Source organism: Poecilia reticulata, chromosome 7, assembly GCF_904066995.2.
Source record: "Poecilia reticulata chromosome 7, P_reticulata-male-v2, whole genome shotgun sequence".
Classification (NCBI taxonomy): Eukaryota; Metazoa; Chordata; class Actinopteri; order Cyprinodontiformes; family Poeciliidae; genus Poecilia; species Poecilia reticulata.
This window is the reverse complement of record NC_088836.1, coordinates 27,476,937-27,496,894: the sequence shown is the minus strand read 5'-3', so window position 1 is coordinate 27,496,894 and position 19,958 is coordinate 27,476,937. Positions and strand designations below refer to the sequence as shown.

The 19,958-nt window shown below is 37.7% G+C and overlaps 3 protein-coding genes across 4 annotated transcripts; 1 reads left to right on the top strand and 2 right to left on the bottom strand.

The window, feature by feature from the left end:
• Positions 1 to 2,130: 2,130 nt before the first annotated feature.
• Positions 2,131 to 7,026, bottom strand: LOC103467790 (small cell adhesion glycoprotein homolog). 2 transcript variants are annotated; one of them, XM_081609229.1, is made up of 6 exons: positions 6,724 to 7,026; positions 6,369 to 6,401; positions 4,137 to 4,187; positions 3,951 to 4,007; positions 2,856 to 2,903; positions 2,131 to 2,771 (listed from the first exon to the last, which is right to left on the bottom strand). In XM_081609229.1, exons 2-6 carry the CDS (start codon positions 6,373 to 6,375, stop codon positions 2,599 to 2,601), a joined length of 336 nt encoding a protein of 111 aa, XP_081465355.1. In that variant the 5' UTR covers positions 6,376 to 6,401; positions 6,724 to 7,026; the 3' UTR covers positions 2,131 to 2,598. The 2 variants fall into 2 exon arrangements, with proteins under 2 accessions (XP_081465355.1, XP_081465354.1); XM_081609228.1 differs by lacking the exon at positions 6,724 to 7,026 and adding an exon at positions 6,503 to 6,663.
• A 714-nt stretch (positions 7,027 to 7,740) lies between these two features.
• bin2a (bridging integrator 2a) lies at positions 7,741 to 16,072 on the bottom strand. The gene is made up of 13 exons (XM_008414465.2): positions 15,861 to 16,072; positions 13,070 to 13,177; positions 12,903 to 12,983; positions 12,122 to 12,176; positions 11,947 to 12,041; positions 10,707 to 10,802; positions 10,509 to 10,616; positions 10,339 to 10,424; positions 10,179 to 10,254; positions 10,018 to 10,100; positions 8,678 to 9,272; positions 8,524 to 8,604; positions 7,741 to 8,427 (listed from the first exon to the last, which is right to left on the bottom strand). Exons 2-12 carry the CDS (start codon positions 13,151 to 13,153, stop codon positions 8,551 to 8,553), a joined length of 1,413 nt encoding a protein of 470 aa, XP_008412687.2. The 5' UTR covers positions 13,154 to 13,177; positions 15,861 to 16,072; the 3' UTR covers positions 7,741 to 8,427; positions 8,524 to 8,550.
• LOC103467789 (uncharacterized) lies at positions 14,075 to 19,472 on the top strand. Its single transcript, XM_008414466.3, has 5 exons — positions 14,075 to 14,286; positions 16,092 to 16,197; positions 16,377 to 16,483; positions 17,856 to 18,028; positions 19,125 to 19,472. The coding sequence occupies exons 1-5, from the start codon at positions 14,130 to 14,132 to the stop codon at positions 19,401 to 19,403; spliced, it is 822 nt and encodes a 273-aa protein (XP_008412688.2). The 5' UTR covers positions 14,075 to 14,129; the 3' UTR covers positions 19,404 to 19,472.
• The last annotated feature ends 486 nt before the right edge of the window (positions 19,473 to 19,958 follow it).

Genomic DNA, 19,958 nt, shown 5'->3' with positions numbered 1-19,958 from the left:
TTTAATAGCATTTCACCTTTAGCATTGCACTTACACGAACAAAGTCAATCTATTTTTGACGTATAAATCATACCCAGTTACTCATGATCTACAGCAAAATCTTTACTTCTTTAGTATTGACTTTTACAAATTAACTGACTTGTAATCTTTGTGCTCACTTCCTACTTGTGGCCAGCGGTGAAGCTTTTGCGGAACTGAAATGTGAAACGTTTCTATATTTAAAAAGCATGGAGAGAATCAGTACCTTGGAAAATTATACAGGTCCTTCTCAAAAAATTTGCATGTTGTGATAAAGTTCATTATTTTCCATAATGTAATGATAAAAATTAAACTGTCATATCTTTTAGATTCATTGCGCGACAACTGAAATATTTCAGGTTTTTTATTGTTTTAATACTGTTGATTTTGGCATACAGCTCATGAAAACCCAAAATCCCTGTCTCAAAAAATTAGCATATTTCATCCAACCAATAAAAGTGTTTTAATAAAAAAAAAAAAGTCAACCTTCAAATAATTATGTTCAGTTATGCACTCAATACTTGGTCAGGAATCCTTTTGCAGCCTTCAATGTGGTATGGAGGCAATCAGCCTGTGGCACTGCTGAGGTGTTTATGGAGGCCCAGGATGCTTCGATAGCGGCCTTAAGCTCATCTAGAGTTTTGGGTCTTGCATCTCTCAACTTTCTCTTCACAATATCCCACAGATTCTCTATGGGGTTCAGGTCAGGAGAGTTGGCAGGCCAACTGAGCACAGTAATACCATGGTCAGTAATACCAGTGGTTTTGGCACTGTCAGCAGGTGCCAGGTCGTGCTGAAAAATTAATCTCCATGAAGCTTTTCAGCAGATGGAAGCATGAAGTGCTCCAAAATCTCCTGATAGCTGCTGCATTGACCCTGCCCTTGATAAAACACAGTGGACCAACACCAGCAACTGACAGGGGACCCCAGACCGTCACTGACTGTGGGTACTTGACACTGGACTTCTGGCCTTTTGGCATTTCTTTCTCCCCAGTCTTCCTCCAGACTCTGGCACCTTGATTTTCGAATGACATGCAACATTTGCTTTCATCCAAAAAAAGTACTTTGGACCACTGAGCAACAGTCCAGTGCTGCTTCTCTGTAGCCCAGGTCAGGCGCTTTTGCCGCTGTTTCTGGTTCAAAAGTGGCTTGACCTTTGACCTGGGGAATGCAGCACCTGTAGCCCATTTCCTGCACACACCTGTGCACTGTGGCTCTGGATGTTTCTACTCCAGACTCAGTCCACTGCTTCCGCAGGTCCCTCAAGGTCTGGAATCGGTCCTTCTCTACCATCTTCCTCAGGGTCCGGTCACCTCTTCTCATTGTGCAGCGTTTTCTGCCACACTTTTTCCTTCCCACTGAGGTGCCTTGATACAGCACTCTGGGAACAGCCTATTCGTTCAGAAATTTCTGTGTCTCACCCTCTTTCTTGAGGGCGTCAATGATGGCCTTCTGGACAGCAGCCAGGTCAGCAGTCTTACCCATGATTGCAGTTTTGAGTCATGAACCAGGCTGGGAGTTTTTAAAAGCCTCAGGAATCTTTTGCAGGTGTTAAGAGTTACTTTGTTGATTCAGATGATCAGGTCAACTCGTTCAGAGAACCTTTTCATGATATGCTAATTTTTTGAGACGGGGATTTTGGGTTTTCATGAGCTGTATGCCAAAATCATCAACAATAAAAGACCTGAAATATTTCAGTTGGTGTGCAATGAATCTAAAATATATACGAGTTTAATTTTTATCATTACATTATGGAAAATAATTATCACAATATGCTAATTTTTTGAGGACCTGTATAGTTTCATAATTTCTTTTAAATGGGCTTAATCTATATGTAAAAGAATGTCCTTAATAGATTTCCATAGAAAACGTTAAACCTAAATTTATTACCCCCATAAATATACAAGTTTCTATTTAATCTAGTACAAATAAAGATTTCCTTATTTTTCCAAACCCTTTTTTTTGTAGTGACATCTTGTCACTGTACTTTAATGGCAATTTTACAGTGTATTAAAAACCTGAATAGTCCCTTTACTATCTTTACCATCTTCCATACATTTAAAAAGTTTCCAGTAACTACATAGAAAATTAAATCAGGCGCAACAAAAGCAGTTTCTGTATCATTTTTTTTAATTAAAAGAAAAAGCTGATAAAAAGAAAAGCAACTCAATATAAATGTAACAGCCAACACAGCACACCAGAAGATTGAGAAAAATACAAAGTCTCAGGGAAGAAAGGGAGAAACATGATAACAATAGTGTCAGAGTAATCTTGTGATGGTTGCTGAACGTTTTGTGATCCTATAGCAGGCTGTAGACATGTTTTAAATCCTACCACCTGTTTCACACCAAGCTGTGGTGGTCGGTAGACGCCCGTTGTCTTTCAGCTGCTTCACATTCATCAACATTCATGGCTACAGTCCTGATCCCGTCTTTGGTTTCACTCCTGGGACAATTTCTTAAAAACATCCCCACCCCAGCCTCCATCCTCTCCCTGCCAGTAGCAAATCCATCCCATTTCTTATTTTTTTTATTACACATGCATCTTTATTTTCCCGTTAGCCACCCTCTTCTCCCAGGTTCATATGAAGTATTCCTTCTTTTCACTCACACCAAGTGTGGGGGACTCGTCATAGAAATAATCTCCTGGAGCCAGCTCCCCCGTCGTCCTGTAGTCGCCTTTGTTGCGGCACATGTACTGGTACAGTACGTAAGCAATAACACCCAACGTCACCAACATGGCAAATATGACCACTAAGATAAAAAAAAGAATGGCTTTAGAATCCAACTGTGTCCTAAAAGTGACAAGAAAAATAACTTGAGAGTAAAAACTGATACCTCCAATAATTGCGTTTTGGTATCCTTCATCAATTGTTTTTGTTCCCTCTGTGGAAAGATATTGTGCTTTAAAGATTTTTACATCTCAATACAGTAGTAATTAAATTAAAACAGTGAAACTCAGACTCATTACGCATATTGATACATTTAAGGAGTGTTTATTTCTGTTGATTTTGATGATTACGAATTATAGTTAATGAAAAATGTTATGTTGGTTACAGCCTAACAACTTTAGTTATCAATTATTCTGATGATTAATTGATTAAGTTAAACATGTTTAAGTTAAACACATTTAAGTTTTGGCTCAATTACTCCTGAGTAGGTTCTTTTAGAGTCTGTGTGCTCTAGTAAACGATCAATTACTAAATGAGTTGATCATTTATAATTGAATCATCACCATTAGTCATTCTGTCTCAGCCTACACAATAAGGGAAAATGTCAACACTGCAGTTGTCCAACAGATTCTCGTCAACAAGGTACTTAAGCCACAAAAAGGTCAATAAGTTGGCTGTTCACATAGTATTCAAACTAATTTGAAAGTTTAGTGGAAGGAAAAATTATGTAAAAACAACAGGGATCGCTCCAATCACATGGATTCAGATTGAATGCAGTGTAAATGCAGCACTTACACAGATCAATAACTAATTGAGTCATTAGAAATGATAATTACATTTAACCTGTTGAGCTCAAATTAAATGTTTAAATATGAATCAGTTCACTTTCTGTAACGAGTCTTCTCTCCTACATGTTTATTACAAAACTGTGCAGCCACAATATTAACCACTTTACACAGAAATCAAGCACTTTTCAAACCTTGAAAACATCTAATTGAAATTTTCAAGGATTTCAAGTACCTGATTAAACGCGTATTCTGTCGACTTACTTTTCATTACGTTTGCATTTCAGGGTTAAAATCATTTCATTGAGCAGTTTGTTCATAATAAACTGAACCAACAGAAAAACACTTTAAATATGCACTCTTTTATTAGCATCTGATAAAACGAAGGTAGCTCACTCTTCTTCTACTGCTTATTAAAGTGACTCCATGTGGATAATGCGACAAAAACAGTGAAAAACAAGGAGTGAAGGTGTTACCATAAAAAACGGAGTCGTTTGCTGGTTTATGAAAAGCTGTCAGCCACAAAGTTGAATCTGCAGAAAAACAAATATATGTTTATGAAACGGAACATATTGTGACAGAGTATCCGTTTGCTGTGACTTTGCTCTGAAAAGAAAAAGCAGCAGTTTGGTAACTTTATCTGTTAAATGCTGAATACTCACTCCGCATCACAGCTTGCTGTGTAAACGCGCTTGACGAGTTCAGATCTGTACCTGGAAGATAAGGGAGATGGTTAAAAATGTCAGAAAACACAATCTCAATGAACAAGGGCTACTTGTGTAACAACCCATCATGTTGTGATAATCTAATCTGATTATTTTGGATTAGGACTGTAACATAAGGCATTGTTCATTTTAAAAAAAGAAAATATTATGTATGGAAAAAATGTCTTTTCTATTTGAGTGTAGAAGTTTTCTTCTCCCTCGTTAAGAGTTTAGACAAACATTTTTTATTTTCTCTGAATATTTCAGAGAGCAGCAGAATTTCTGGACAGTAACACGCAATAATCAGCAAAATATGCTTTATATACCTGAAGCATTCAGTAGGTGTCAGACTGGTTCTAATTTTAGTGATTCATTGTTATTTTATATTCATGTGCATTTTGAATTTGAAGGAGATGGAAATTGTGGCATAATATTAAGGAAAGTGTAGATAAAAAGCAGAAAATAATGGGGTTAGGGAGGAAATATGGAGCAAATTACTGTCAAAAATTTCTACATTTCTTACACATTTACAAGAAAAATTATAAACTTAACAAAAAAGGGATAATTTCCCTAATAAAAGGCAGATACTATCAATTAGCATATTCTTTGCACATTTTGACTTCAAAATGTCAGAACATAATAGTTTTAATAATGTGAAAATGTGTTTAATCCTGGAAAATTATCCTCTTTTTTAAATCTGACTTTTAAATCCGTTTTTTAAATGACAGAATGTCCCAGTTTTTCTTGTAAATATGGGAAATTAATCTAGAAATGTCATTAATTTTTGCTGGCCACATTTCTTACTTTTTATCTACATTGACCTAATAAAATTATTTTGGCTATATTTATCACAACAAATTTTATTTCTGAGTTCTGACTTTTACAAAAATATATAATAATGTCTAAAAGTTTGCTTTTGAATTGTTTCAGCATGAAATCATAAATATACAGACATCTTTGAAGATCAATGCGCTTACCTGTTATTTGTCATTATATATGATTTTCTAATGTTGCCTGGAGGAACTAATATGCTGCTTTCTGAGTTTCACACCAGAAAAAACAACAAAAATCCCTCCTGAAGTCTAAACTCTGACCAAAAGCTGCTAGAATAGTTTTATTTGAATTTCTGACCGCTACCATCTGCAAATTTGTGTGTGGTTGTTCATCAACACACCCTAAACCAAACAGCTTTTTATTTCCTATTGGAGTTACAAGAATTTCCAACAAAAACGTAGAATTATCTAAGAAAACATATTTCATAGTTATAAACGTGACCTTTGGGCTAAAATAAAAAGTTCTAGGTAATTTCCCACTGTGGAGGGTGTATTCTGCTATATTATAAGTCAACGATTGTAACCACTTAAAAGGGGTTGATCATTAATTTGCTTGTTGAATATTTCATGACATTGTTTTAAAAATTCAGTGATTTTCAGTCCTCAGTGTAAATTGATAGATGGGAATTACTTTAATGTTAGCTTTGAAAAGCCAAACAGTATTAATTTTCCCCCACTGCACATGTTCTTTAAATACTTTGATGAAAATGTTTCATGCATAATGAAGATATAAGTCAAACTATTTTCAGGTTATAAATGCAGTCATTATGGGCATCTGTAAACACAAACTGTGTAACTCCAACTTATAAATCCTATGGTTCACAAAGTTTTTGGCTTTTAATCCATTTAAAAATGAAAACGTGAACAACTTTTGGTTGGATTTTCACTAATAATGCACGATATATCGGCCAGTATAATTATTTTTTCTTAACGTCAGTCACAGTCTGATAAATAAAACCGGGTCGATATTAACAAATATTTGTTTTCATCTTGTCATTTGTTTCCCAAAATGTGTCAAAACTGAGAAATACAAGTAATATCAGTAATTATCAGTTTTAATAGCAACAATATTAAATATCGACCCAAACTTTTATATCCGCACAGCCCTAATTTTTACTAAATAATATGCTGCTTTAATTTATTCAAGTCCTGATATCTTCGTTTTTCTTGTACACTAAACCACATGCTGTTTAGGTTATTTTTTCAAGAGGATCTCAGGACTCAAAATGGAGTCTCAACCCAAACTTTGGGAGTCAAAAGTTTGCTTATGCCTTTAACAACACTCCTAGACTTAATAAATACTCACTAAATCATAAAACGAAGCGATACGTTTAATATATGCAAAATGTGAACTTACTGTTCATTGTGAAGGCTGTGTGAGTTTGGCTACCTGAAAGAAAGGCACAGATTAAACATTGACAGTTTCACCAACAGTTTACTTGAATTTTTAACAAGCCGAGGTGCTCAAACAAACATTTCCTGCTTTACAACCTGCACACTTCACCATCCAGCTGAACGAATGACCTTTTAAAAAAAGCCAAACCTCTTTCACACCAGCCTTCACTACGGTCCGTTCACTTGTTTGACCAGAAAGCGGACTGACCTCCATAATTTAATAAAAACCAGGCCGTTTACGGCCGTCACATAAAGCTCTCCCATTCAGCAGTTAATCAATCAGACATTGTTTCACCGCAGCTGTTGTTTGGGCTTACCTGAGGGCGCAGCAACAGCTGTGGAACAACCGCGACACGAAACCTCAACAAAGGACCAAACAACCTTTTTTTTTTTCTTTTTTTTTTTTTTTTTACGGCGGATAAAACAACAAAAACAAAGAGCAAACACTCTCTGTTGTTTTTTCGGGGTTTAAGTTTTAAACTCCGACTGACTCCACCAAGTGAAACTTAACTGCGTGGGTGAAATACAGTAAGAGCAGACAGCTTCTGAAGACTCGTGAGTCGGGAGGGAGACGCTCGCCGTTTCCGCCCCTCCCTTTCCTCTTCTGCTGCCTCAGAGATCCTCTATGAAACAGATGCGCGACTCTGTTGGTTAAAATGCGACACAACAAGTGAACCCGGAAGTGGCGCTGCTCGATCCGACGGACAAGTTGTTGTGGCCTATTTGAATGAAAGAATGAATGAATGAATGAATGAATGAATGAATGAATGATTGATACCACTGAAACACCTTATAATCTTTTAAACAAATACCTTTCAGAGTAATGACTTCTTCCTTGCTGCAGGGCATTTTGGGCGATTTAGATACGACTCACTAATTTGGTTTTCTTGTATGAATGTGGGTAATTTTTTACTTACACACTGCATTTTTAATTTATATTTGTCTTTAAATGTATGAGTCTTAGGGACAAACGATAATCTATCTGGGCATTTCCATGGTATATTCCTATGAATAAATGAACATGATTTCTACAGTTCATGGTGAAATTTTACCCAAGGACAATTCAGACTTAATTTGATATCATCTTATTTATGGTATTTTGATGTTTTCATTATGCCATACAAGGAAGCAGTGTGTCTCAGGTGTGTGTTTTGTTGTTTTTCAATTAAAATATGTATAAATATTAATTAAAATCTTAAAAGAAAACAGAATTTGCATTTTCAGACTCAAAATGCCTTGTTTGGCCTGACACACTTTTCAGTTTGAAGCATTTTCCTCTTTCAAATTGATTCTGTCAAACTCCAGACGTACATTGAATAGAGAATCTGACAACATTAAGTTTGAGCAATTACAGCTTTATTTCTTGTTCATGCTCAGCTGTAGAAAAAAAATAAAACCATGTATTGATTCTCATCATTAACTACACAATTATGTCCAGATTTGTGTTGATCTATCACAGCAAAGCTGCAATAAAAACATAAAAATTAGTGGTTGTAATGTAGCCAAAATGTGAAAAAGTTCAAGGTGTACACATTTACACAATACGTTACATGAATTACACAAATTTAAAAAGCAATTTCAGCTCTTATTAAGCCAAGCACAACACACAGAGATGCACTGCAAACTCTAACTTATTAGATTTTTTATTAATAAATGTTAGAAATATTTCTACGTATCATTAAATGTGTAAGATGTTATTAATCCCTGACAATCTTGACTCATCTCACTTTGGTTTTGGCCTTACAGTTAGTAGAAACATAAAAATTATCAGTTTAGTTCAGTTTCTTCTAATAAAAGAAGCTCAGCACAATGTGGCACCTTGTGCATTTATCCTAATAAACTGTTTATTCAAGAACACTTCTGTTTGGTTTGTTTTCATTAAAATGAGAAGCTCTTTCTGGGGCAAACTTGATTTGATTGAAAGATAAATGAGAAAACTACCAGAAACATCAGTCATTAAACAACAGTTGGACTCGTCTGCCTGTCTGTCTTCTTCTTGACCAGTTGTCGTTTTCAGTCTTCTGTTCAGGCAGAAGAAGAAAAAAAACATAAAATACTGAAAGTAACCTGCAAGTAAGGTGCAGCGTGAATTTATGAAATAAAAGAAACAAACAAACCTGTTTCTTTTTTAAAGTGTGAAACCTTTAAACCGTTGTGGTCTTTGAGTCGTGGGTCGCTTGTTTGTCTCCAGCACCATCCTAAAGAGAACAAGAGTTAAAACATGTAGGAACAAACCAGAAATAGAACCAGCATGATAATGAGGAGACCGACCTTGTGAGGAATGCGCAGGTCGCTGGTGTCAGAGTTCAACCCGCCGACGTCGCCGTTCTTTAGACCGTTTGCTTTCTGTGAGTCAAGGGTCGCAGAGGTGTCTTCTTCTTCTTCTTCTTCGATGTGCAGCGTTTCGCTTTGGACTGCCGACAGCTGCATCTCCAAGCTCTCCGACTCGCAGGAGTTGTTCAGTTCAGAGCTGCTCTCACTTGGTGGAGCTTTTTCTCCATCTTTTTTATCTTCTACCTCTTTGGAGCTCTTCCCCTCTTCGCCCTGACCGCCGGCTGCTCCGGACTTCTCTTTCCCAGATGTTCCCGCTCCGGCTTCCTCCTGCGCCACAGAGCTTCGGTTCTCGGAGCGGCAGGAAGTCGTGTCCAGCTCTCTGGATTCGGACGGGCTCCTGTTCAGGGTGGACGACCGAGAGGAGAAGCCGAGTGTGCTGCTGTCTCTGGACAGAGTGCTGTGGCGCGGTTTATCCGGAGACCTGAGACTGGACCGCAGGCTCGTTCTGGGATTGTAGGTCCGGTTAAATTCAGAAAAACTGGCCTTCCAGGCCCTGGGTGACAGCAGAGTCCGTCTCTTCAGGGAGCCATACCTGAAATAATTCACGGGAATGTGACAACTTTTTATATCTGCAGTGACTGCAAAGGTTTCACAGCCAAACCTTTTCAAATTTTATTAAGTTAAAGCAATTAATTGGTTTCATTGGGAAAGTAGGAGAAAGATCAGGAAAAGTAAATTAATGCATCGATTTCAACAATTCTGAAAAATAAAAATCTGAAAATTGTATGTGTGTTCATTCTCCTATGAGTTAAAGGTGACATATTGTTATTCCTTGAATATTTCAGGGTAGGTCTATGGGCTACACAAAACATTGTCATAATTTTTATTTTTTATTTTTTTGCAAATCATTCTTATATAATGATGTTTCAGACTGTTCTGATTGTTCAGATTTAGCTACTTTTGTGACATCTTGTCACTTTAAATCCAAATAAACTGCTGGCCAAACTCAATGTTTTCACTCACATGTGAAAATGGCTGGAAACAGATGCATAATTATACAACTGCAAATCTTTGAAAAGCACGAGTGGAGCCTCCTCCACACCAGAAAGTGGTTTCTATATGCTAAGTCGACAACAAAACACTTGTCTTTTCCAGCAGCCATTGCACTGCAGAAACACTAAATCTTACCAAGTATTTTTAGTCTAATTTCTTCCTCAAATATCTTTTCCTGATCCATTATAGCTCAATAAACCTCCAGCTGTGATGGATACATGTGAAAACATTCTGTTTTTATTATTTTTATCAACTGTATGTACAGCCTAGAGGGGGAAACGTACCTCTGCAGCCCCCTCACAGCAAACGTTTTGTCAGGATGCTGAGCCTGCAGCTCTTTTATCACGCACTGCAGATCAAGATTGAGCTGCAAGAGGACACGGGTGGTCAAAACAAGATAATCTCTCCACGTTATAATTGTGTTTCACTTCAAAGCGAGACATACCGTGCTCATTTCCTTATAGAAGATGTCTCGTAAATTAGACACAGCTGAGAAGACAGTCACGTAACATCCGATGCGGCTACAGGGAGAAAAACACACAATTTATTTAAAAAGACGCGAAAGAGGAAAGAGAAATGTAACATTGCAAAGAAAGCTATCGGACCTGTCATAGAGGACAGGCAGCTCCTCTTTCAGCTCATTGTTGATCCCGTCATAGACGTTTTTGGCAGCTAGCATCTCTTCCTTTGCCTGCAGAGTGAAAGGATTGATATTTAAGCAGATGAAGGCACACGAAAAAAAACCTTCTGAGATTTTTAATGCTCTTTCAAAGACCTTGCTTATCTTGATATCGTCCCTCTTCTTGGCGGTCTGCAGAGACTCAAGGGTGTGAAGGGACGAGTCGTAGTCCACCCGTTTTCTTCCCCTCTTGGCAATTTTCTCCTACGAGTTAAGAAGTAGATTAACAGAAATGTGAATTTGTTCTCATGCTTCTGTTTTGTCCACATGTTCAGCTGTGTTTCCCTGCATTACCCGAACATCCGGGAACTGTCCCACGTAGGACTCCATGGTGCGGACGGCCTGGTCCAACATCTTCACCTCGTGGTCGTTCCACAGGAGGTCCTCGCCCTTCAGTAACCGGCGTAAACATTACGTTAATTATTCACTAAAGCTGCAGTATGTAACTTTTATAAGGAATATATATTTTTACATATTTGTTAAAACTGTCGCCATACCGGGATAGTTTGGTACAAGATCGATAATCTGTAAAAAGATCAATCTCCTTCACTTCTTCCCTGAGCTATTATCGCCGTCTGAAGAAATGCACCGCTCCCCGATCAAAAACAACCAATCAGAGCCAGGAGGCGGGTCTTAACAATGTCAATCAATGGCATGCACCTGCTAAATGTTCTTATGGCGGAGAAACAACTTACAGTTACAGGGAAGCCGTTTATCTGCCGTCATAGGTGGCTATGCTAGCTAGCGCTAGCATTCTCAACATACTATGCTAGCTGCAGCATAACAGCAAGAGGGGAGAAAATGGTGGAATAAGCAGCATCACACAAGATTGTGATTGACAGCGCTAAAAACCACTACAAAGCACTAGCGGAACAAGTCAGCGACATTAAATACACCTTTCTCATCAGGTGAGGGCGCACTTTTTCCGTCTACAATCAGACATTTAAGCAACTTGAAATCATTCCTCCCTCCCTGACACCTCCACCCCCATCCGGCCCGGTTCGGGGGGCAGACGCCCCCCCAGCCCTTCCTATAGCTCCGCCCCTGCCACAAAGGACTCATAAATGTGAATTGGAAGAAAAATGAAGCATAGTTGTTTGGGATATTTATTTTTTTAGCATTTATTGAAAGAAAAATCTGAAAATTGTGTTGGGAGTTTATATTCAGAAATACTCAATATTTTTGTGAAACAACTCCAGACTGATTAGTTGTTTCCATTTAGCACTGGGAGCACTGGGAGAAAGCAGAGGAGCTTGATTTATTTGTCTCATACTATACTGCCATGGCATAATGACAGTTTCAACAAATATGTAAAAATCATTTTTTATAAAAGTTACATTTTGCAGCTTTAAGACAGATAGAAGAATGAGTTCAACCCCTGTGGTTTCTACCTTATTTATTATAATTAAATGCTCTGTTGCATCTATTATTAATATTTAACACTGTTGGAGTCGCGTCTTCATTAATAAGCAACTGGGGATAAGTAAAGTCTATTCTATTGTATGCATGTTGCTGTTTTCTCTCTGTCACTAACCTCAACAATGGCTCCCAGGTCTTCCTCTCCAGCCCAGTCGCTTTCATAAACATCAAACAGAGACTGAGAGAGGCGTCTTGACGCTTCACGCATATCTGCAGAAAGTACAACTTATCTGAGACCAGCAGATGGCACAAATCTACATCTGCTGCACGTGCAAGCATCCACTTCATACCTCTTATTGCATCAATGTAGTTCCGTAAGTCCTTGTACATCCGGTTCCCGTCTGTCTGTGAATAGAAAAGGATTTGCGATGATTTAATGCGTTTAAAAAAGTATTCAAACCCCTTGGATTTTTACAGATTGTTTTCAGGGCACAAGAGAAAACTTTAATGCATTTTGACAGGATTTTACAGTAAAAATCATCATAAAGAAACAAGAAAAATGATGCGTAGTTATTTTGGATTTCTTTTTCTAAACATTTATTTAAAGGAAAATCTGAAAATTATGGTGGGAATTTATTTTCATAAATACTCAATATTTTATTAAATCACTCTTTGATTTCCATTTGTTCTCAATTGGATTTAGGTCTAGACTTTGACTGGACCATTCAGTGACTTTTGACGGCAGTATGTTTTTCTTAGCTTTTATTTAAGGATGTCATAGTATAGGGGGCTGAGTTTTCAATATTTTATTTGTAAACAATTTCAAAATTCGTGTTTCATTCCTTCAATTTAACGAGCATGAGCTGAAGAAATGCACCGCTCCCCAATCAAAAACAACCAATCAGAGCCAGGAGGCGGGTCTTAACAATGTCAATCAATGGCATGCACCTGCTAAATGTTCTTATCGCGGAGATAAGATAAAGTTGTTTTACCACATAAAAACCAAAGAAAACATTAAAATTGGTCGTTGTGAAGTAAAACTAATGTAGATTAAGAGACATGAATACTTTTGCAACAGGTTTAGAGCGTATTTGTGATTATTAAGAATAATTGAGCTTAAGGTTTTGTTACCTGCTGGTCGTTGAACATCTGGAGGGAGCTTTCAAACTGATCATCTCTCGTCTCCATCGACTTTCCAAGCCTTTGCATCACCTGCAGTAAAGTAAAAAAAACACCTAAATCTCTCCTTTCTTTTCTTGTTTTGGTATTTGAGAAACAAGAAATCCTAAAGTTTGCACCTTTTCTTTGCCTCTGCTCAGCTGTCTTTGCACTTTCTTAGCAAAATCGCCAGAGTTGCCTTTTGGGCTTGTGCTCTCTGCCATGTTTGAGCTTGTCTGTTTTTATTCCTGAGAGAAAAACACACAAAAAATATAACAAGACACAGAGGTGAATTTTTCTTTGTTCAAGAAGGATATGTATGAACTAATCTTAGTAAAACTGACACAAGGAAAACATACGTTAAAAAATAATGAAACTAAGACAAAATACTTATCATTTATTTATTTGGGTTGACTTATCTGTCTTCTTTATTTCAATAAAACATTTATTGTTTAGTGTATTCAAGATTTAATGACCTGACAGTATTTTAAATGTGATAATTTTGGCCGACGAGACAAAAGAGTTTAAAGAGCACTGCCGCAAAGCAAAGACGGAATCTGTAAAATGGCTAAGGACCGGTCATGCTGTGGGTCAGTTTCTTTTCCTAAAAGTCTGGGAATCTGTTAGAGAATTAGACTTTTTACAACTGAAATGAAATGTTAAACTATTTTAAGACTTTTCTAAGTAGTTATTTCTTGCCACTGTAAATAAATAACAGTTATTGACAGTTAACACTTATTGATAATAACTATTTAATCTGGTTACAAGAGGTAAAAATAAAAGATGAGTACATTTCTGGCCAAAAAAAAAAAAAAAAAAAAAACTCAGAAGTTTTTAGATTAATCTAAAAATAATTTATAGAAAAAAAAAGGGGCATTTCTGGATGTTTAAAGTTGAAAATTTACTAGAAAAAAATCAGAAATTTTGAGATTAACCCCAGAAATTTTCTAGAAAAAAACATGGAAAATTCAGTTTCAAAAGTAAATTTTTTAAAAAACTTTTAGAAATGTGTTTATTTATTTATTAAGAGGAGGCGTAAATTTTTTACAAAAACTGACATTTTTGGGTTTTTTATAGAAACAGACGCTCTTTGAACTACACTACCCAGAGTTCATTGCAGAACCCGCTTCCTGTGGACTCGCGGTGGTGAACTTTACCCAAACTGTTGAGTATTTGTCTGTTTTTTGGAGGCGTGGCTTTATGACAGGCGCTCAGATCGCCGCGCTGCTCGCCGCGCTGCAGGACATGATCATGGGAAGCACTCTGGCCAAATGCGCCCTCACCGACCTGGGGATCCAGTGGGCCGGCTGGGCTCTGGCTGCAGCTTTCAGAACCGAGAAGTTTTACGACTTGGCAGGTAAAGCTCTTGGAGCTATGCAGCGCCTGTTTTCATATTAGCAAGCTATGATTTCATGAATCTTCAAAACGACTCGAAGAGCTCAGTTTTACGTGATTACGTGATTTATTTTTTTAATAAAACGTGCTTTATGCGCAGTCATTTGGATGTTGATATGTAATGATTACAAAAGCTGTGTTCTGGTATTATCTAAAGTGGATTTGTTGTGAAACGAGTCTAGAGGTAAAACTCCTCCTTCAGCTTTAGCAGAACCAATCAGCGCCTCCAACAGCACAGCAGGGGCGCACAAAGCAATCATGGGACCGCGGGCGTTGCTAGGCACGAGGAAACCCATTTGTTAATATTTTAATTTCATTTGTTTATTTAGTACATTTACATTTTAAAATGAACATGTCACATGATGACATAAACAAAAGTTTTGAATGAAAAGGAGCATTTTGAAGGAAAAAATCTCAAAAGTCAATTTGCTTACATCATAGGCAGCTAAACATTTAACACAAAACGCACAATGTGTTTATAAAAAATTAATAAAATAATATTATCTTTATGATACAGCACTCTACTGAATCAATATACTTAATAATACCTTAATAGAATATTATATTTTATTATTTTTTAAAAGATAAAGCCCTAATGTTTCATTTACAAAGCAGATTTAAGCTTAAAGTTGATTTTTGTAGCTGCTAACATGCTAATGTTTGGGAGAGGGAACTGCAGATTAGGGTGATGGCAAAGAGGCCTTCAGAGGTCAAAATATAAACTATCAAAATACCAGCAGAAAAATAGTAAAAACTGGTCAGCAAAGGCTTAGATTTATACGAAGGCTTAGATTTACTTCAACGCTAATAAAGGTTTGTCCATTTGATCATGAAGAATGGTATAAATTATATTTGACATGCCAAAATCAGAAAGAAAATAGGTCACAAGGTTATTGATTGAAAATTTTTGTAGATTTTTGGCAGGGTTAGAATGCAAAGTTTTCTCAAAGTTACATCTTCCAAGTTTGGACACGTATGTGCAACATTTCTTAAATGTCCTGAACCTTTATGGTGCCATTTTCAAATTTAACTGGCCTGACTTGGACTCACTGCCCAAGTAAAATGGGTCTGACAACGCCTTCATGCGGGATCTGTTGCCTAATATAATAAAAAATGGAAGGAAGCTTTGTAGGTGCCAGTGGAGAAAGTTCAGCATTTCATTTTTTCATTTTTTTCCAATGCTTATACCTCAGAAAAAAATGTTTTCTGTGTATCGCTATGGCAACAATAGCACTTTTGCAGCAGTTTAGACAGCAGTTTAAGTTGCTGTGATTTATTTAATTTTTTCCCACGATTCTTTTATTCGATTACAGATTTGAACAAATCCAACATCACGCACCTTGAACAAAATGACTAGAGGTTTAAGAATGAAAACAATGACTTGATTTGATGATAAAACGAACTTCTGTCCAAACCCACGAGGAAATAGTTCAGGATAAGTCCAATCAGGAAGTTACCGGTTTTCAAAGTAATTTAGACGATCTTAACCCTTTTGTCAACTTAGAGTTTTCAACATTTCCAAAAGCTGCAGCTTACCTGTCGATAGCTGTAAAACGTATATGTATTTTCCCACTAACGAATCACCTTGACTGTTCTTCTTACTCGTCCTCTCCTTGTTCTCCGCTCCACTTTGAACTTTGGAACCAATTGTCTACAGCGCCCTGGGTAAAAGATTTATTAGACACGCCTTGCCCTGCAAGAAGTGGAGCTACACACCATAAATTCAGTAATTCAGCTCTGTCTGTCTGTCTGTCTGTCCTTTTGAAGGCTCAGGCACATTTATACTACTGGCACACCTGAGTCGGATCTGGGGAGGAGCGAGCCACACGCGGCAGAAGGTGCAGACCGGGTTGGTGACAGCATGGGGGCTCAGGTGAGAAAGTCCAAAATGTCGCAAACCAAAGCAGTTCAGTGTTAGCATGAGGCAAGGAGCAGTTCTTGGAGAGGTCAGATGAGGAACTAATGAGCGTCTAAGTTTAAAGTCAGGCCACTGGAGTTAATGAATGATGCCTTAGTTAATGGAAACGGATGCTAACCGTGTTCTCACTGCAGGCTGGGCACATTCCTTTTCCTGCGAATCTTGAAGGACGGTCATGACCGCAGGTTCAACAATGTCAGAGACAGCCCCGGGACTTTCTTTGTTTACTGGACTGTTCAAGGTATCTGCAGAGGAAGCTGCACACCGCCGCTTTCTGTCACATTAAAACCAAACACCGTTTTACATTTTACAGAGACGTTATGCACAAGATAAAGTAGAGCATGTTTGTGACATGGAACATGTAGATATCCGGGTTTACAGTAGAAAACTCGCCTGGTGGCCGAGGCGGTCCACCATGTTTTTATATTAAAAGACAGGAAATGTGCTATGGGTCGACATCGTCACAACTATGGAGTCTTAAAATAAAAAAATATATAATTAAAAAGAATGTCAATCATTTGCACTTCTGTTTAATCCAGATTAAGTCAGCGGCTCCATCAGGGCTTCAGGGGCCCCAAAAATGCTAATATTTTAACACAAACCACATATACATAAATGTAACATTTGTTTACTGAGATGATCAATGCTGCTAAATTTGATACATTTTTTAATTTATCAAATTTAATTTGATTAATTAAAAAATTAAAAAGATAAAAAAATTTAAATTAAAAGATTTTCATCTTTTAATTGAAAATATTTTAATTTTCAATTAAAAGATTTAAAATTGTAGGGGTTGCACAGTGGCGCAGTTGGTAGAGCTGTTACCTTGCAGCAAGAAGGTTCTGGGTTCGATTCCCGGCCCCTGTCCTTCTGCATGGAGTTTGCATGTTCTCCCTGCGCATGCGTGGGTTTTCACCTGGTACTCCAGTTTCCTCCCACAGTCCAAAAACATTTGAGCTAAATCCACTGCATTGTGCATCTCTGCTGGATACAGAGAAACAATTATGTGGCTTTAGTAGCTCTTTGATTTCATGTCTGTTGAGTTTCTGATAAGGGCCACAGAAACTGTTTTGGTTGCCTGAGCTTTATGGGACGAGTTCTTCTGTCTTATAGCACACTGGGGGAAACTCTCAATATGTTTTGTTTTTTTATTTTTGACCTGTTGGTATGGGGGGCAGGGGAAGCCATGAAAATCTGCTCAAGGTCCCAAAAAAAGCTTGTGCCGGCCCTGGATGTAAGAGCCACAGATCTATGCAGCAAAATGTGGTTCTGAATGCAAATAGATACCACCGTTTTCAGAAGGAAAAACTCATAAAACCGTCTTCTTTCTCCCACTTCACAACTTCCTACATTGATCTACATCAGAAAATCCCAGTGAAATTGATTGAAGTTTGTGGTTTTACTGTGATAAAGTATGAAAAGTGCTCTTTACCTCCTCCCTTTCTGAACCAGATCAGCCTCCCCGTATTAATCAGTGTCTACTTTCTGGCTCCCTATATGCATTTATTCAAGACAAGGGCCGGTATTTACTCTGCTTTAGATGCATTTTTTTGTCATGGAGGGATTAAAGCAAGGCTGAATGAAACTGATTCATCTGTTTCTGTTCCTCTAAGCTGTGTGGGTATTTATGACCCTCCTTCCCACCCTCATGCTGAACACCGAGAAGCGTAATGTGCCTCTGGGGCCCAGGGACTACATCGGTTGGACCGTTTGGGGTATTGGCTTCGCTGCCGAAGCTATTGCGGATCAGCAAAAGTGGCTTTTCAAGCGCGACCCAGATAATGCTGTAAGTAAGCAGGCTTGTTAGTCTGAAGGCCCTAGATCACTGGTGTCCTACGTTTTTGTGACATGAGCCAAAATCATTGAGTCATAATACAAGAAAAAAAACTAAAATCGAGTAAATAACAGTGTCCAACTTTTCTTTTTTTTTGTAGGATAGGGATGTTATTCATTATAGATTAAAAAAAACTTAAAAAGGATTTTTCATGTTTACTATTTTTCTAAGTCTTTTAGACTCAATTGAACCAATTTATTTTTAATTATAAAAAACATGATTTAGGTCACTTTATTCCAAAACACTTGCTAATATTTAGCCAAGTTTAATAAATTAAATAAAACTTATCTGGGTGCCTAAAAGTCAGCTTTCCAGTAAAATTCTTGATAGTTCTTATTATAAAAGCTTGATTATAAAAAGACAAATACTTTGTTGTATTTAAAGGGGGCATATTATGCAGAATTCACATTTTGCAAGTTTTTTTTTTTTGTACTTCCATTTCGGTTTCGACTGCTCCTAAAAACACCCACCTATTTTTATTATTAAATAATAATTTTATTATTAAATAATATATTTTTTGGTGTCTAGATAATGAGCCAGTTCAAAAACCTACCGAATGTAAAGTCACAATGTAAAGTGCTTGGGTTGCCCGTTACCTAGTAACCTAAGCAGAGTTCCAGTGCGTTACCTAGCAACCCAAGCAGAGTTCCAGTGCGTTACCTAGCAACCCAAGCAGAGTTCCAGCATGTTCAGTCAGTTATTTTTCCTGCTGTATGCTCTGTACAATGGCTGCTAGAAAAGACAAATGTTTTGTTGTAGACTTATTAATGCTTTTTAAAGATGTACGGTTGTATAATTGCAGCCATTTTCACGTGTAAGCGTTGAGTTGGGGGGCGTGGCTAGCAGCAGGTTATTTGGATTTAAAGTGACAGCAGCTCACTCCGAAAGGAGCTCAAAATAGGCAGAATGGACCAGATTAAAAGATCATCAAAGGATGATTTTGTGCCAAAGGGGTAATGAACATGCTTTGCATAGCTGGACACCCACACTCTAAATGCCTTGTTAGATCTAAAACAACAAATAAAATGTTTCTGCTTTGTGTCCACAGGGGAGATTCATCCAGAGTGGACTGTGGGGCTACAGCAGACACCCCAACTACTTTGGGGAGATCCTGCAGTGGTCGGGCCTTTGGCTCTCGGCCTCGTCCGTCATGCAGGGGCCTCAGTACCTGAGTGTGGCGTCTCCGCTGTTCGTGTGGTTTTTGCTGCGTTACGTCAGTGGCATCCCCATCCTGGAGAAGCAGGCGATGAAGAAATGGGGATCCGAGGCAGCCTTCCAGGACTACGTTAAAAACACTCCTCTTCTCTGGCCGTGGCCCAAGTTTTGATACCGTTTACATTCGCTGTACGCATCAAGGGTGCAAATTTTACTCTAATAAATAAGCGTCTTAAAGATATTCCGACATCTATGCAGCATTAAGTCATGAATTTTGTCATAAATAGGCCTGAAAAGTGGTTATCAGGCACCAAGAGGGGTATTATTGATGCGACACTGAAGAGGCATCATTAAGAGCAGTTATCATTCCTGTCTGTATCTTCAGAAACCCCACTGAGGGAAAACAGAAACCAGTTTTGGGAAATATTTAATGAGCCAATTACTCTGAAGAGGGGAAGCAATCAGAAAAACCACAAACCAATTAACAGCTGAACAATCTGGCGTCAAAAAGCAATAAAAATCCAAAACCAAACAGCTTTGAATAAGTTTCTTTTTTTATGTTCGGATGAAACAGAAATGAAGTCATCTTGTGATTTGCATTTGTATAACACACTGATCTGTTTATGAGTTTAAAAAGAGAGACTAGAACTGAACAGATGGAATATAAAATAAATGGGTGGAAACAGGAGTTGGTGTTTCCCCAACATGATTTTCATCTAGCATGAGA